This window comes from Patagioenas fasciata, chromosome 12, assembly GCF_037038585.1.
Source record: "Patagioenas fasciata isolate bPatFas1 chromosome 12, bPatFas1.hap1, whole genome shotgun sequence".
Lineage (NCBI taxonomy): Eukaryota > Metazoa > Chordata > Aves > Columbiformes > Columbidae > Patagioenas > Patagioenas fasciata.
In genome coordinates, this window is record NC_092531.1 from 15,435,405 (window position 1) to 15,453,391 (window position 17,987).

Genomic DNA, 17,987 nt, shown 5'->3' on the forward strand with positions numbered 1-17,987 from the left:
TTCCAGAGCACGTTAATGAACTGAGTGTGCATTGCTGTCTACTGAAACCTGTCTCGGAGATTTCCAATTCCTTTTTGCTTAACTTCTGTGTTCTGGAAGTTTTAAAACTGTCAGCTAAGATGTTTTACCAGTCTTCACATGATGACATGATGACAGTTATCTGAATCCTGGTTTCATTGAAGGGTGGAAAGGGCTGCCAGTTACGTTTCTGTTCCTCAGATCCCATAGGAGGAAGGATGGGTGAGCAAAAACTGCTGCTGAAAGAAAAGAGAGCACGTAAAATACATATCCACAGGAAAAAAAAAAAAAAAGTGTTAGTCCTCTATGCAGAACATATACAACACCTAATTAAATCAGGTTTCATTGAAATTAAATAGCATGAATTAATGAATGCGTTTTGTGATGAACACCCAGGTCCCTTGTGCAAGCAGATTTTACCAGAGGCACTTAAGATATTTTTGTGGGGCAAAAACTGTCACTGACTGTACATTTGTCCCACATATAAGGACAACAGACAGAAGATATAATAGATTTCTCCTCTGGTGCCTGGATGGGCCCCAGCTCTTCTGTGTCCCTGCTGGGTGACTTTGACAAGTCCCATCTCCTGTCCTTGTCTCGGTTTCCCTGTCTGCAGAATGGGTGTTATTTTACTAATCTCTGAAAGAATGTTATAGTCTACTCAGGAATAGCAATATTTAGGAGCAAAACATTATTATAACAATAATGCGTGATTTGCGTGCCACTTTATTCCCCAGTATGAGGCTTGAACAAAATTTATGGGCTATACTGGCTTGTGCTGGATCTCTGCACAGGAGTGAATCTCATCCTAGATCGATATAGTCGTTCCCCAGTCCTGCGGGTTTTATGAGTTCTACAATGTAAAGAAATCAGGTGCTTCCACAATAAAAGCATTATGCCTCTGCCATCATTGTTAAACTTGGGAATTGGATAAATACTAAATCCCATTTTTCCAGTGTTTTCCACTGCTTCTGTAACCATTAATGAAATTACAGTCTTGCTGATAACAATAGGACACCCTGTCTGTGTAAAAGGTATGTGTGAATTGCAAGGAAATGCAAGTTTGAGTGAGAAATGGGCAGGTCTTCACCTGTTCTTATCCTGCCGACTTCAACCAGAGTTTTCAAAAACGTGCAGGAAGTGGAATTTTTCAGCTTCTGCAATTCTAAGTTATAATGTTGATGTTCTGTTAAATACATCAATAGCACTCATTTACAAATTTTGCCGTAGTGTTATTTCTATGTGGAATTGGATTTTTGGGAAAAAAATCAACTTAAGGCAGAAAAATATTGACTTACTGTTAAAAAAAAAAAAAAAGAAATAGAAATTTTCAGTCAGAAATCTTGGTTTTTTCAATGCAAAGAGGCATTTTCAATGGAAGAGAAAAGAAGAAAATCCTTTTATAGTGCAGCTTTGTTGACATTTCCAGCCGCCTGTGCCGGCAGGTCTGGACAGGCGGCTCAGCCGCGGCGTGTGTGTGATGGAGCTGGTGGGACGGTTTGGTTACAGATGTTCCCTTCCCCGTCTCTTCCCCTCCCGTGTCTCCTTCATCTCTTTCTGTGTTTTCTCCCCGTTCCGTGTCAGGAGGGGCCACCTCGGGGGAGCCCAGCGCCGCGCTGGCCGAGACCAGTGGGAACGGCAGCTCCGACAGTGAGTGGTTTCCAACACGTCCACAGCTGGTGCAGGTGCCGGGCGGTGGGATCCGTGGGTGCTGTGTCCAGGTTTCTCTCTTGAATGGCACATAATCCTTTGGACTCCAAACCCGAGGGATGCTCAGCCCTGCGCTACCCCAGAAACTCAAGGGAATTCATTGGGGAGCTTCATAAAGTGCCTCAGGCCTCCCAGGGTTTTGTCATTCGTTGAGTTAACTTTTTAAACCCATCCCAAACTTGTGTTTTAGGCAACTGGATGGATGCAATTTATAGTGCGATGTCCTCTAACACCTGTGCTGCAGTCCTGTCCCATGCACAGGCTGTTTGACACCTCCAAACCACCACACTGGTGACACAAGATGCGTCACCTTCTGCTTTTCTCTGCCATGGTGTTGCTGAGGTAAAAGAGATGTCCTGAGCTCTTCTGACCGTGTGGAACTGTGTATTAAACCAGCATTTGGTTGCCATGTCCTGGCCGCATTTCAACGTGGATAATCACTCAGGGCCTAGACTTGGAAGTTATCGCTCTTTTTTTTTTCTCACTCCTTATTTAGGCAAGAGCCAAGTAACAGTATTTACATTTCCTCAGGCATAGCTCTCAGATTCAGTTAAAAAAGGCTCTTACCATTCCTAAGGTTTGATCTGCTGTCTCGATCTACGAGTTAGATAGCTGTGACTCGTTTGTTAAGAATCCCCATATTATGTTTTAGGATAAATACTTTGGATTGTATTTTGCCCCTAGTAATAACACACACTGTACGAGTGAAAAATGTTATAACGTGGTGTTTTCAGCATCCATTGACTCCCCAGCTGCTTTGTGCTGAGCTGGATCAGGAGTTGCTTTGAATCACCCTGTGACCGTGATGGTTTTCCGTACTTTCCCGATCATTCAATGGCTGTGAGGAGAGAGCGGGGCACCCCTGTATGACGGGTTGGTGACATGGATGGTTAACCCTCTGTGGACCGAACTGGCTGCACCAGCTGCCTGTGGTAGCACCGCACCCACTTACACCCAGAACAAATCTGATCTCGCTTCCTCGTGCAAAACATCTAATGAGAGCACTAGAGTTTCTTCTTAGTGCAGCCTCTGAAGACGTAGTGTATTTGCTCCTTTAATATATTTTCTCGTATGTGTGGGTATATTCACAAAGCACATGGAGTTAAATGTCACTGAAAAATATAATTAAAAATCAATTAAGAGACCATTTGTAAAATGAGAGGTTATAAAATGGAATTTACAATAATAACCAGACTAAGAATTTGGCATTTACGTGTGTGTACCAAACAGTGATTCCCTTGTTAGCTGTGCTTGAGTGACAAGGGACTTACTTATCGCCTGGATAGAAATTGCAATATTCTTGTTATTGCTGGGACAAATAAATACCTGCATAAAGACTTCTTGCACCGCCAGCTAACACAAGCTGATTAAATTCAGACAACTGGGTGGGTTTTTTTGTTCTTATCTGCTCCCAATGCCAAAAATATCCCATTGTATGAAGGGCCACATTTTGCCCTCAGATGATCCTCAGTTAATGCATAGCAAATTCTGACCTACCAGTACAAGTCTATGCACAGAGAGACATTTTAAAATGTTTCTATTTCCCATATGAAGCCTGAACATATTTAAAAGCAAGTGTTGAAGAGGTGTTTGGCCTATAATGTGATACAATGGGGAATGCAGGTGCTGTGACTAGACCTCTCTCAGCTTTAAGGACATCAGTGCATGAGATGTTCTTGCACCCTGTGAGATACAAAAGTCCCCATGACACGTTTTGGCATCCACAGAAATACAGCCAGAGAGAGAACTGTCTGGCAAAGTCCCTAAGGAATCATTAGGATGTGTTACGTGCACATGTGGAGCTCAGGCCTGTGTGGTCTGGATCCCCAGCGTGCTTACACAAACAGGCTTTGAAATGGTAGGAGTTCAACAACTGTCTTGTTGTGGGATCAAGCATCTCCGATTTATATCCAAACCTTGTCTTTTTACTTATTCATATTGTACTTCCCCTTCCTCTTCCATCTTCGACACAAACAGCTGGCAAGTTTTTATGGAAGTATTCCCGAGGTTTTGTAAAATAAATGGGGATTAAATGTGTGGAGAGCATTTTAGAAATCATAAACGCATAGAAAATCCTGGGTTATACGTTGAAGTGCGAAACATCACACATCCTTCTGTTGGAATCCTGATGGTGTTTTCCCCGGTATCTGCCCTGGGTTCCCACACTTCAGCCATCACCTCTCATTTCTCAATACGCACACAGACCACAAAGAGTCAAAACCCTCTTGAAAATCTGACATCTCAGCCCTTTTGGATTTGTGTGATACAAGGACCCTGTTTCCTCTATTTATGAGTAATCAGAGGCTTTTCATGTGCTAGTCCATGGTCTCATCAGTTTAAGATCCAGAAATCAGCCCCTTTATTTTAACATTACTTGCTTCTTCATCTCTTAAGGTCATCATTAAAATCTCACTGTAATAATATGTGTTTTTCCTCTTTTCACGTCTATGGATAGAATTGAAATAGCATTACTTACACATATTTTATTACTTGCTTTAAGTGTATTGTTGCCTTTTAAAGGTCTCTCTTTTTGTGTCCCATGTTCAGGCAATTTACAAAGGTCAATGCCTGTGACATTCTTGTGACACTACAAGCAGGGAGGATGCTCCTGTAGTCCTCACTACGCATCTTCTCACTGAGCCATGCGGGATGTGCTCAGACTTGGGCTGAAGATGGGTTTTTTGTGTTTGCCTGTGAACATCTGCTTCAAAATCCCCAGCCAAGAAAGACAAGAAGCAAATTAAACTATTTGTTCTTCCTTCTCTTCCCTTTGATAGCAAAATCATTTCTTACATGCTATTTAACCTTCCACTTTTGATCAGGAGATATTAAAAATGAATCTACACAACTTACATCTTGATCGTATTCCTTTGTGAGAATAGGGTGTTCAGTGAGGATGAGCTGAAGTAAAAAGCAATAACTGTTTGGCTGCTACTATAGATGCCAGAAACCTGCGCTGTGGATTCTCTGTCCTGTCCCTCCCGACAAGCCCCGGGGCCAAGCACGAGCCCTGGGTCATGTTGTGCGGCTCGAAATCAATCTCTGCCTGCGCTGAAATAGCATCTGAGCAATTCCCTGTTGCTCTTTGATTTGTGCTCGAGACCTGGCAAAGGGAGAGTTTGGAGGATGACTCAGATGTTCCCTGTTCCCCTGGGCTTTCTCCATGTACCAGCCCAGCAACGAGTCACCGCTCCGGATGCTGCATTTTCAACTTCTCAGGCTTTTTCCTCCAGAGTGTCCTTTAAGTTTAGAAAATGCCTTTAATAAAAAAGAAATGAAGCCTTATATGTTTTCACAATCCTGAGCAGATTTTAGACAAGATGTTGTTAACTCCAGGAGGAAAAACAATAAATTATGGTGCTAATTGGATTCAATCAATGAAAAATTAAAAGACAGGAATTGAAATGAAGTTTAGTTTTTCAAAAGAAATTGGTCATTCTACACAAACCTGATTTCATTCTTTGATGAGATCACAGATTTAGTTGCTGGTTTAATTAGGGTAGCTGTGCAAATATAATTTTTTGTAACATGATTGATTCGGTTCTGAAAGATATTCTGATTAAAAAATTAGCACTGTACAAGTATCATTAATATACAATGAAAATTTAGCTAAATAACAGATCTCAAAAAGCAGCTGTCAATGTGGAATAATCATAAAATGTATTTTGGGTGGGCTTCTGGTATTAGACTCACTCCTATCAATATTTACATTAATGATGTAGAAGTAAATATAAAATCACTGCAGATAAAATTTGCAAATGGCAGAAAAACTGGCAGAGTGGTGAGTATTGATGAGGGTGCAGTGTTCACACAGAGGGATCCGAACCATCTGAAAAATTATTTTAGCATTTCTAGATGGATGATGCCATTTGTCTCCATAGGATCTGCAAAGGGTTGAGCTTCTTTCCATAGGCACTTTACTGACTGTGAGAATGGAAAGATCTGAGTACCGGGCTGGAGGCAACAGGGAGGGTTTGCTGAACAGAGGGATCCAAGGAAACTGTTGGGTTTCCATCGGCCCAGGTGATTCTCTGACCCTGAGGTGAACTGGCACAGCCTCGGTCATGTCCATACAGCTCAAATCTTGCATTTTCTCAAATAAATTAACTGGCTGCATCCAGCCTGTCCACCAGGATGAGTCCGTGGGCTCTGCTAGCCCTTGCGTGGCACCTGGACGTGGTTTGAAGAAACCATTTCATGCTGTGTGGGATCAGCCGAGTATTCTGGGCAGCCAGAGCGGTGCTGGCCCCACACCCACCTGCTTTACCAATATTGTTGTAACTAATGAGGCCGAGTTGTTGGCGTGAGGGATGATGAGAGCAGCGTTCTGCACACCTGCTGCCTCCCCGCTGCCAGGTTGCTCATCTGCCACGGCAAAGCAGAATTTCTAAGGAACAAAGTGATGGAGAAGAAACGCGATCCTTTTTCTGCTGAGGAGTCATCTCTCAAGCGAGGAGGCACAAATGCTTTAACACCCCAGAAGTGCACAAGGGAGTCCAGCATGATTTCCAGAAAAAAAAAAAAACAACAACAACAGCATCTCATTTCCATGCATCTGAATTCAGTTCAGTGTTTTGATTTTAACAGAGAGCCAGCTTAGGTCAGTGGAACAATGTTAATTTATTTTGTGAGGTTTACATTGGGCTTTGCAGCCCTCTGCATCTGCATGCCACAAACCTTTCTCTTGTCCTGCAGCTTAAGGACACAATGGAATGGAAACTGCCATCCTTAAGGGAGACCCATAACTGTGAGGACTCTTCTGTTCTTCTCCTTGTGCCAGCTCAGGCTTCATGGATAAGTTAAGAGCTGCTCTTCCTCCAGCTCTCAGGTCAGCCATCTATCACCAACACTGAAAACTCTTGGAAGAAAAATATTACAGTGGTTTGGGGAATATCTTGCCCTGCCTTTAAAGGGGTGCAGGGTTTAGTGGGCAGCTGTATAAATGGCTTTGGTTTATGGATATTACATGCTATAAAAAAAACAACTCACTACCCACAGTGTTAATTAGAGTGCACTGTACTGTTAAGGGGAATGTGGGAGCTTTGTCCATGCCAGACTGAAATCACCAGGTATAAATCTTACCTAGGACACAGTTTTGGGGAAAAAACTCACTCTGTTTGGATGTGTTATTCCAATAAACATCTGTTTGCAGTAAAGTGACAAATAGAGATATTTCAAGTCCCACAGCTCATGCCTTTTCAGAATATTGCAGATCTGTGAGTCCTGGAGCTCCCACAGGAGTTAAAGAATGATTTTTATAATCATTTGTAAAGCCATTCTCTTGGTTGTGTAATAGTCAGGAATGAGCCTGGTGTCTCTTACAGCACAAACATCCTTTCCAAGTGAGGAATGAAGGAAGTTCACAGATCTTCTCATGAATTATACACCGGTTTCTGGTTCCGGAGTCCCATTCCTGTAGCATGCAAGCCAGAAGATCCTGACGGCAGTCCAGGCCTCCTCTATCTTAGGATTTTATGGACACCTATAGAAGTCACTACGCATTTTCTGCTCTCTGTTTGGGGTTTGGCTCTATGTGCCAAGATCAGCAGTTCTTTGTCTCTCCTTCTACAGAGGGATCCTAAACCAAAATGCCCCCATATACTGAGGGCTTACACAGCTTAACACAGTGAAGGAACCTTTATCAGTGAGCTGGCTGACATCCATCTCCTCTTTATATGTACTCTGCAGGTTAATAGTTATCATAATCTCTATGAACCCAGAAACCAACTTGCCAGACAGTTAATCCCCACATCACACCATTGCCTTTCTGATTTGACTTGCATGGGTTCCAGAGTCTCTCCTTCCTCTAACTGGCAGACATTAAGTCGTCATCTAGAAAAACGGTAGGTACAGGGGAAATTAGCATCTTTGAGTCACATGAACTCATCCGAATCTTTCCAGGCTTGTTAAGCTCACTCCCAGTTTTCCTGAACTGCGGTAAACACACCAACACCATGCAGACATCCCAGGAACACAAGGAGAATAACCTCCTTCAGCCCAGGAAAGCCCCCAGAGGCAGGACAGACGGGACCCACTTCACTTGTGAGCTGCCACAAGGCTGCGGAGGCTGCAGTTCCACCTTGACTTGTAATATTGTAAGATTTATTTTGAGATCTTATCAGCAATTCACTGTGGGCTGCTCTCTGCTGAGCAAAATTCATCCATCAATCTACTCCTCTGGCCACGTTCCAGCCCACGCTGGGGTGACAGTTCAGTTGTACTAATGATCAGCCTCACATTCGCATTCCCCCCTTGGTCTGATTCTTCTTCTCTTATGATGATTTAATTGATTGAGTGCACTGGCTTCTAGTCAAGAAGCTCTTCTCAACTTAACTCTCACTTAAAAAAAATCACTGCCCAACATCTCTATAATTAGAGTTAGTTGCTAAACCCTGTACCCAGGTGATTGTAGGTATATGAGAGGGACATATTTTGAACTGATCAAATCAGGGATTTTAGAAAAATGTCCTTGATTCATGTTGCACAATCTGTTAATGTCTTCTACTTTTTGTATTTGTCCTCTTTTTAGGTGCCCAAATGAACCTGGGTTAGGAAGGTCCATGTAGCATGAGGACAGTTGGGGTGGCTTTTTTGTTTGTATCTCTGTTAGTGTTTGGGGAAGTGCAATATGGTTCATTAATGTTGCATTTACAATGGAAAGGGGCTCAAAAGCCAAACAATCCAATGACATCCTGAAGCCTGCAATACAAAAATGTGCAGTGCAATGGGTTCCTGATGTGGCTGAAGACCAACTACAGATCCCTACTCAACAGCGCTACTCTCTCCTTTATTCCACAGCACAGTTGTGGAATAATACAAACTGAAACCAAATGATGTGATTTGAGGGTTTTATTCACTTTCTCATACTTGATTCAGGTTCTGTGAGAGGCTCAATAAACAAATCTTGGGACTGACATCCCTGAGGGACAATCTGAGTCTGAGCCATCCCGTGAGCTCTGGTGGCCCTACTGCCATGAAGATGTATATTCAGCATATATGTTGAAAAACTCTCACTGCATAGATTGAATGGCAAATGGTAAAAAGGAGGGGAATTAACTTGCTTTGCTGCTTTTGCATTTGCTTGGCCCAACAGTACCATTCAGGATGTGCTAATCTGCATCCAGACTTGTGTAGAATGAAGGACGAGCCCCTGCAAACTCTGACTGTTCCCTCCATCCTCCCTGGCTTCCCCAAGAGAGACTGAGGACTTGAGATTCATTGCAACAAAAGTGAGATGATGCTTTCAATGCAGAGCAGGCCACTGATTTTCCTGATGCAATGTGATCTGCTTGCTAGGAAATGACGATTCATAAGAATTGAATTTTTTTTTTCATTTTTCTTTATAGGAGACACCAAAGTAAAATTTGATTTTGCTGGATTTATGGCTTGATCAATCACCCTATTAAGAACAATGATTCTACTTCCTGACCTCGAAGGGCACCAGCTATGAAATTTGATATGATGGCCCAAACATATTTACAATACAACTTTTAGCTAGTGTATGACAGTCTATTGACTGAAATACTGTCAATGCACAAATGAGATTATAACCACAGAAGGTCTTGATTGCTTTGGTCTTTTATTCAATACACTTCTCCGTTACAAGCAACTTCTTGGCATTCTTTTTTTGAGATAGCCCAGCCATTTTTTTTCTGACAAATGATACATTAGTTGATTGTATAGACAGGCTCTTTTCTGCAGTTTTTTTCTGTCTGTAGAAGACTTACCTATAACAGGACGATTGCATTAGGTGTCTCTGTGCTGTTTGAGTCTCTTACTCTCTAATAGCCTCTTTGAGCCTTATTGCCTGTTCAGTTTTCCGGAAAGTCTGACAGAGCTGTGATGGAGAGAACTGGTGCGGTTTTGCACTCTGCCGGGGCCTCATTCCATGGCTGGAGAAGAAGAGAGGGATGGCTTTAGTGCCCGACTTTCATTTCATTTAAATGAGCAGAATTGCTTTACTTCCCCCCTAGGTATAACAATTATTAAGAATTTATATTGCGATTCATTCTGTATAATAATGAACAGAAACTGGTTTTGCACTCTTAACCTTTGCTGTTAGGTAGAAATAAAGGAGCAGCGACAGTGACTGCTATGAGACCTTATGTATCTACACCACCCTACTTACTGCCACTTTTTATACTTGGGGACACAAGGAGTTTATGCTGTGTCATGCTTGTACTTTCCCGCTGCAAAAAATATCTCGCTAATGCATTTTTAACTTTCTTTTGTGTGTTGCCAAAATAGATCTATTTATCACTTAAATAAATCCAGCCAGTGCTCCTCGTCTATTCTGATTTTTCAGTTAAATATTGTTTGTATTTAAATATAAATATTGCCCAAAATGTAGCATTAATATTTTGCCTACTGAAGTGCAGTTCTGTATCTTATTAAAATTTAAACAGCCATTATGTACATGAAAGATTTTTTTGTTGTAGTTTGCAAGGTGGTATAACAATAATTACCAGAGTGCATCAATCATTTTTCATTGCCTCGTTTATATCATGGGGATAAGTAGCTCCAATTAAAATCCCATTTTACATAAATAGATATGGTTTGTATCAAACTACAGTCTGTTTCCACTTCTGAAATGCTGGGCATAGGAAATCTTTCTCGTTATTCAAAGTGTATGATGTGTACTGCTTATCTTTTTGTGCTTAAAAAGACATAGCTCTGCAGGCAGGCCTGCCTTACTGCAGGTTTGGCTGCGAACAAATAGCTGTTACTGCAATTATCTATCGGTTTTTACCGTTCCAAATATTTTAGCCAAAAAGCTAACTGGTATAATCACATGTTTATTACTGACACATTATGGTTTGAGTATGCAGAAAAAGAAAATGTTTAATATGAATTAACAGCTATAGAAAAATTGCATTTTTTCTATTACTGGTGATTTCACCTCTACCACAGCAGCTTTTCTGCTTAATCTACTTGCATTGTCAACTATTGTGAGAAACCAAATAAGGGGAAACTTGGTAAATTATCTTCTGCTAGGCTATGATTTGTTCTGCAATGAAAAAAGCAGATTAAAAATCACGATTTTCCTTTCACTCTGCTCTGCAAACGCCGGTCCCAGTCCCAGGCTGTTCCTCCTTGCACTTGGGGCAAGAGAACACTCAGACCTGTGTTGCCGCGGGGACATTGTGACATTGGTGACATCTCTGCTGTCCCCTCGCCTTCAGTAGCATCCACACTGGTTTTTCTTTATCAGTCTTTGGTTTGGCCCAGCCTGCAGGTCTCATTGCGTGTTTGCAAGCAAACCTGGGAGGAGCTTGGTTCCAGAGGTTCAATTCAAACATCTCAGTCTGTGCCATTATAACCTGTATTCTGTGCTGCTGGGATATATTGCTATATTCGGTTTTCCCCTGGATTCTGATGCTTTTGGTTTTTTTACTACAAATCTGTTGTTAAGTGAGGCAATCCTAGGTGAACACTACTAGTTGCTCCACACCATAAACTAGGCTTTTTGCATCATTTCTGCAGAATTTGGAGCTTGATGATTTGAGAAGGGCCCACCCTGCTGCCTCTACAAGGACCTTCATAGGTGAGCTATTGAAAAAAAGAAAAAAAGGGGAAAAATGCTGGACTCAGGCTCAAAAATGTACTGAAGTGCTTACTACAGATATTTAAGCACGTGCTTAAAGTCGAGTAGATGTTTCGAGGCTGTCCAAAATGAGTACAAATGAGGAACTTGCAGCAAACGATTTAGCTCAGTTTTACAAAGACTTTTCTAAGCGCATTCTTACCATTTGCTTTTTTCTTCAAATCAGTGACTACCAGCTTTATTTCCCTGCTGGTGTTGTTGAGTGAACCCCCTTATTTGTGTCATAACTAAATCACCAGATTCCTCCTCTGGAGTGCTGAAGCAGTGGCTAATGTCTATATTTGTATTTGTGAGGTCAGGAGCGCCAGTTCCTGGCTCAAGGATCAGCAGCACACGAGCTGACAACAGAGTCAGTCCAGCTTGTGTTTTCTTACAGTCGCGCAACAGAAAATCAATGGTGTCAGGAACATTGGGATAATTCTACTGTTACAATCAATACATGCTGATTAAACTAGTTGTGTCTGTTGGGTAAATTTGCTGCATCATAATTAGAATTATTAATTAAAAATAGGAAATCAATTGACACAAATTAAGCCAAAAAGAAATTTGCTTTATTTCTTTGACAGTCTCTCCAGAGGCCTCAATAACTGTGACAACACGGACGTGACCGTGTGGCATTTGACGGTTTTTTAATGCTGTCCTGAGTTTTAAAAATTGACTTATAAAACTCTGCTAATGCAGCTCCCAGGGAGTCCGACATCAGGTGTAGCATGTGCAAGAAGCAGTTATTCGCTTTATTACCGTTAGTCATTACTCCCTGCCTGCCCAGGAGGAAAATCCCGTGCGTGTCACCGGGCAGAGGACACGGCTAGGGAATGAAAGCCTTGGGGAGCAAGATGTGGCCCATCCTCTTATTACATTGTTTTCTGTTTTCAGTTAACGAGGATAAGCAAATTGATCATTTCTGCGGTGGTTGTAATGGGCTACTCATTGCTGGCTACTTCCCATAATGTGCTGGTGACCTTCATTATTTTCAGGGACACATGATGTGGGACACTAAAGCAAGGGCAGTAGGAACATTCGTCTTCTTTCCTTTCAGCTGCTTGTTTTTCTCTCTATTATTTCTGGATTTTACACAAGTTTTAGTTTCTTTCTTTTAACCTATTTCCCTCTTTATTCTTTCCTTACATACCTTTTCTCCTTCTTTCCTCCTTGTCTGAATGATTAGACCTCCGTCTAATCCTTCCCGTCCCATGCTTTCTTCCTCGTGTTCTTGCACACGTTCAGTAGGGGAGAGCAGCAGCAAAGAGCAGGGCTACCTGGGGTCTGCTCGCTCCTGGGCTTGGCTCAACCTACAGCCAAAGATTTTCCCTGAGCTTTCACACCTGTGAAAGACCTGAGGGCAAAAAGGATGACAGGTTGGGGTAAACATGTGACTGATAATCCACGGTGCTCTATAATATAATGCACTTTTAGTACTGTTTCCCTGAAAATAAGAAGGGCCGGCATTAATTTTTGCTTCAAAAGGTGCTTACTTTCTTACATGTGTAGCTACTTGGACACGAGTTGAATTGACTTTTTTAATGAACTGTAACTAGGACTTATTTTTGGAGTAGGGCTTATATTTCGAGCATCCTCAAAAATCCTGAAAAATCATGCTAGGGCTTGTTTTCAGGGTAGGTCTTATTTTAGGGGAAACAGGATAATCATTAGTGGTAAACAGGATAATCATTAGTGGTAAACTAGTGTCCAGATTATATCCAGCTTGTGATGATTTGATTGTGAAAGAGAGTAGGTCACTTACAAGAGAAAATCTCATCTGTGGAAAACCTTAGGGGAGGGCAAATGTGTAATAAAGGGATCCAAGGTGATTACCCTGTAAATAGTCCTTAGCCAGTCCGTGCATGCAAACATAAACCTCATCTCTGCTTATTTTTGGGATATCTCGGGCATTTATTTAGGTTTTTTATAGATGCTGACTTCTGAATAGTAAACTTTTAAAACCAGCTGTACAAGATGAATGGCTTTGAGCCTTTCTCAACGGTTTGTACAGCCCGGTGAGATTCAAGATGGGAGCGTGCAGGTGTTCCCCAGAGAAAAGCTCTGCTGCTGTTCTTTGCTGTCAGGCTCTGCAGTGGTTCCTGACACAAAACGTGCTGCCAAGTGTTTCACAATGGCTTTTCATTACCCACCGTGAATTGTAACGGACATTATTTGTGTAAGCTCTGGAACCTTTCTTATTATATTTCCAATCTCCTTATTTTTCTCAGGAATACCTTCCCTATGTTAGAGTGCGGGAAGTAGTAAGTAACTTGGGAAATCCATCTCAGTAAAAAATAATTCCTACAGTCTTCCCAAAATGCAAGATCAAAACCTAATAAAAGTTTTAACTGCTCCACTATGTCTATCTTAAAATACTTAGGGGGAAAAAAAGCCCTCAGCTATTTGATTATGATTGCTGTACATTAAATTTGGGTAAGGTCCTTTGTAAAGCAGGAAGTATTTTCTTCTTTAGTGGGATGAAATGCTGATAGGAAAACAGTTCTGAACATTCCTGGGTTTTGCAGTTAAAATTAACTGGTCTGTAGATTTAACTGCTGTATTATTTAGATCATTGCTAATTATCAAAGTATCGTTGCCAGATGTGCTAGTGAAAAAAATTAATATGATCTAATTCATATAGTTTTTCTGGACCTAAGTCTGGTTTTTAAGGTGTTTTACAATAACAGTATTTCATTGAAGCGTATTTCCAGGAACAGTCAAGAGTAGCAGCAAATAAAAATGTCTTTAGTTTAAATGGTGAGACAGATTGAGTGGTTTGCACAATCATTCCAAGCCCTAATCCTGGAGACTCACAGTTGTATCTCGGGTGCTGAGCAAACTGCCAGCTTTGACCTCACCGACAGCTGAGAACATATGGGTAGAGTGGAGGGTCTTTCAAATCTATTTGAGCACAACTGTTGAGTGACTTAAAATTTCGCTGTAAAACCTTGGCATCGATATAGAATTGTACAGCGCTAGTGTAAATAGTGTAAAATAAGGGTGGATGTACGCAAGTGTCAGGACCTGCGAGCAGGGATGCTGGCACTGCGCTGGGCGAGCTGCACTCCATGGGCTGTGATAAGGATCTCCCACAAGGAAAGTCTTACGATAATTGAGACTTGAGAAAGCGACAACTAGAATCAACAATTTCAAATCTTTTTTACTGTGATTCAACCTGGCAATATTTGGTGGGTGGCAACTAGATGGTCTTTTGCCAGAACAAATCTGAGGATAAACTGGGTTATAAGGCTACACTTGGAAAGCAGGTGGTGGCTTTTGCTTTCGTTTCAGTGGGCTGTGGATCAGGGTTTTAATTAGCGTATCTGTTTGATGAATCTTTGCTGTAACATTAGTTCTGTGTATAGAAGTGCTGTCAGCGTGGTAGCCCAGCTCCACAACTGGGTCCTGTTCCCATAAGTGACACGTAAACTGTCGTCGGGGTGGTTCGCCTGTCATTAGAGGGCAGACAGAAGTCAGCTGCAGGGTTCTCTTTCTAGGTGTAGCTATGATGATCTACAATTGCTATTTTTTCAAAGGCTTAGAAGATGGGATAAGTTAGCTTATACATGAAATATGCTTGTTGCTGCTTGGCAGTCAAGTGGCATTTTGATTTTTAATGAATTTCAGAGTATTTGCGTTGCGAGGTTATTATGATTGGTTTTAGTCCATAGGTGTAAGAGTTAGCCTGAAATCTCTTGACTGGAGCAGACAAAAGTAATACTGAAAACCTATGTTCACCTCTGACATGCTTTAGAAACTTTAAAAAAAAATAGCATTATCACCCGTTAATTGTTGATTGTAGAGCCCTGTATTTAAAAAATGTACAGAAACTGATACCAGGCTTTTAAAAATTGAATTATTTTCCAGACTGCTATGAGAAACTTGGCTTTAGGTCTTTTATACAGGTCCTCTTGCAGTTCCTGAGAGGGCGAGCAGAGAACAGGACATTGGTTTCAACACCACCATTGCAGTCAGTTCAGATTTCGTTATGCGGTTCCTAATAAAGCGTTCCCGGGTTGCTTTTGACTCTGTTTAGCTGCTGGATTTCTGGCTTCCAAAGAGTCTTTCCATAACTGACTGACCTGGCAGGTTAAAGAATTGGAAGGTTGTGATAAACAGTTTGGAAGAAGCTGATTGAATTGCCATGTTTACTGCAATTCCTCAACAACTTCCTTGCTTTGCTAGCAAATTTTAAAGGTTAAAAATGCAGATTTTTAAAATTATGTGCACCTGTGTTCTCAAGTCTCAGTGGGAAGTCACCTTCTTAATCTTTTAAGTGCACAAACCCAATAATTTCCACTACCTTAATGCTGATCTCCCAATTTAATTTTCTGTTTGCCTTTCAAGAGTCAAGGATAATTCTTGGGCTCATAATGTTGCTTTCAAGTCTTCCTTCTTTCAGATCTGCCTAGGAATGAGGGAAATGAGTCAACAGCAGAGGTTTTTTTAAGCTTTCTTCAAGATTTACACCAGCTCCCTGACAGAAGATGTCAAAATTCTTTTTGTTTGACAGAAATTAAGGATGTGCCAAATAGAGGAGTCTGCATATATGTGAGTTACAGAACAATAAAGCATTTAAACTTTTCTAACTATGAGGTCTCTAGAAGGACAATTTCTTCTGGTACAAAATAAACTTAATTCTTTTTACATTTAACAATTCTAATTAACAAATGTTTGAAGAAGCTCCAACAGTGTGTGTGTAGTTTTACTGCTTTTTGGATCTCTTGCCTTGCAAAAATTCAACTCTGCGACCATGGCAATCAATGGGGCAACAAAACATCCCCGGTCCGGTGCCGTCTATGGAAAATCTTGCAGCAAATGTTGTCTCACTTATCTGGGGTTTTGTTTTGTTAGAGCCTAAGTGAGTGTGGAGAGCTGCACAGGTCTGTAAAAACCAGTGTCAGTGATAATGGTGATGGAAGAAAACACAGAGAAACAAACTGTGGCCAGAGAATCTGGCGTTTCCTTAAAGAGAATGGGAGAGCCGGGACCTGGAAAATCAGGAGAGAGAATCATATATAAAGCAGAGCGTTTTTATTGAATTGCTGTATATCGTTGTGTAAAGGAAAGACTTTCAGATTTTCTTCCTTTTCTCTTCCATGGGTTTCTGGTGCCAGCCGGGAGAACTCCCGCAGCTGAGAAGGCCGGGGATCCGGGGTGTCCCTTCCCCGAGCTTCCAGAAACCCTCTTGCTTTGACTCGGGATGCTCGGGATGGCAGTTAGAGAAAATGAAGAAGTGATTATTGTTTCAGCCATCTTTAATTAGAACCTCATTATGCTGAAGAAGCATTTATTAAGGTTGCATGCACTTTGCAGTCAGAGGGGTGGTTGAAGCCGACAGCCCTGTTATTTCCACCCAGCCTTGGCAATTCCCAGCAGCAAAGCTGAGGGCAGCGAGGGCTTTTGCCGGTGAAGTTCCCAACATTGCCTGAATGTCACTGAGTGTCACTTGTCAAGATAGAAGTGGCTGAAATGATGCTGGTCGGGAGGTAACAGGAGTTTGTGGCTGGGAACCTTCCCCAGGGTCCTCAAGTCCTCATCCAGCCACACGCAGCTTCTGTCTGCACACCAGGGATGTTGTCTGTACCGAGTTTAAACACTATTATTGATAAGAGACAGAAAAATACTATACAAATTCATCTCTATATACATAAAAGAATCATTTTTCATATGTTTAATTCAGCACAGAATTATAAATGTAGAGAAGAAATATACTTTAAAGTATTTATAGCATAAATTTAGACTTTAGAACTTGGAGCTGTTCTGTCTCAGTGCTACCACTTACTTTTTGGGAAGCTTTGTAGTTTAATGTAATTGGACTTTCTCAGTTTCCCTCTATGAAATGGTGATAAGATATGTTTTCTAGCTCATAAATGGAGCATGAGAATTAGTCAGTGTTTGTATGGGACTTTGATGATGGAGGCAATTCTATTAAATGTGCAAAAAACCCTACACATTTTGATCTTATTACACAATTTAGAACCCAAATTGTTGCATATTGTCATTTTTTATTATACCAGCGTACTCTGAATTTCATTTAGCAAGGTACTCTGAATAATTAATTATTCAGCTAATAATTATCCCTTCCAAATAAAACAACTTGATTGCTAAACCTGATGAGGAAAATCCAGTCAGGAAAGAACCCTTTCAAAAACAACAACATTCTGCAGATATCCTTAAATATTTAAAGGGTGAGCTATATTTAGTAAATTCTTCTGAAGGGGGGAGATGAAGGGATGGTAATTTCCTGTGTCATCAGATTTGTGCCTGCGTGTCAGCAGCATTCCTAAATCACCATCCACTGCACAGTCACCAGCTACAGAGCATCAGACGCTGTTGAGCATTTCCCTGGGTGGTTCCTGTTTATTAGCCAGGAAAACGGTCTGCTTTGAGGTCATGTCATTTTTTTCTCATTGAGCATTTAATATTTGGTGTGTGCATGCAGCATTTGCTCCGCACAGATATTCAGCAGTGAGCAGAGAACCTTGCTCAGCAAAGGAAATGTAAAAGTTGTGGCATCAGTGTCATTTTTCAGGTGACACTAACTTAACCTGCCGTGGCCAGCCCCTCTCAAAGACCTTTATAGTCAATAGAAACAAATGTCCCGGCTGCAAAGGGCACTGGCTTGAATCCAAGTAATGGGCACCATGGTCAGTGGACAATTGTGATGGTG

At 41.4% G+C, this 17,987-nt stretch overlaps 1 protein-coding gene across 11 annotated transcripts in view; it reads left to right on the forward strand.

Moving 5' to 3' along the window:
- The window catches only part of MEGF11 (multiple EGF like domains 11), a 278,484-nt gene that overhangs the window by 154,120 nt on the left and 106,377 nt on the right, over positions 1–17,987 (forward strand). For 9 of the 11 annotated variants that reach the window (XR_011741045.1, XM_071813949.1, XM_071813953.1 and 6 more), the window contains one exon: positions 1,603–1,668. The exons of the other annotated variants lie outside the window; for them this stretch is intronic. Coding sequence is in view for 8 of the 9 variants with exons in the window: in XM_071813949.1 (XP_071670050.1) it covers positions 1,603–1,668 (66 nt within the window). In the remaining variant the exon portion in view is untranslated. The remainder of the gene's footprint in view (positions 1–1,602; positions 1,669–17,987) is intronic. 11 annotated transcript variants of the gene reach the window in all.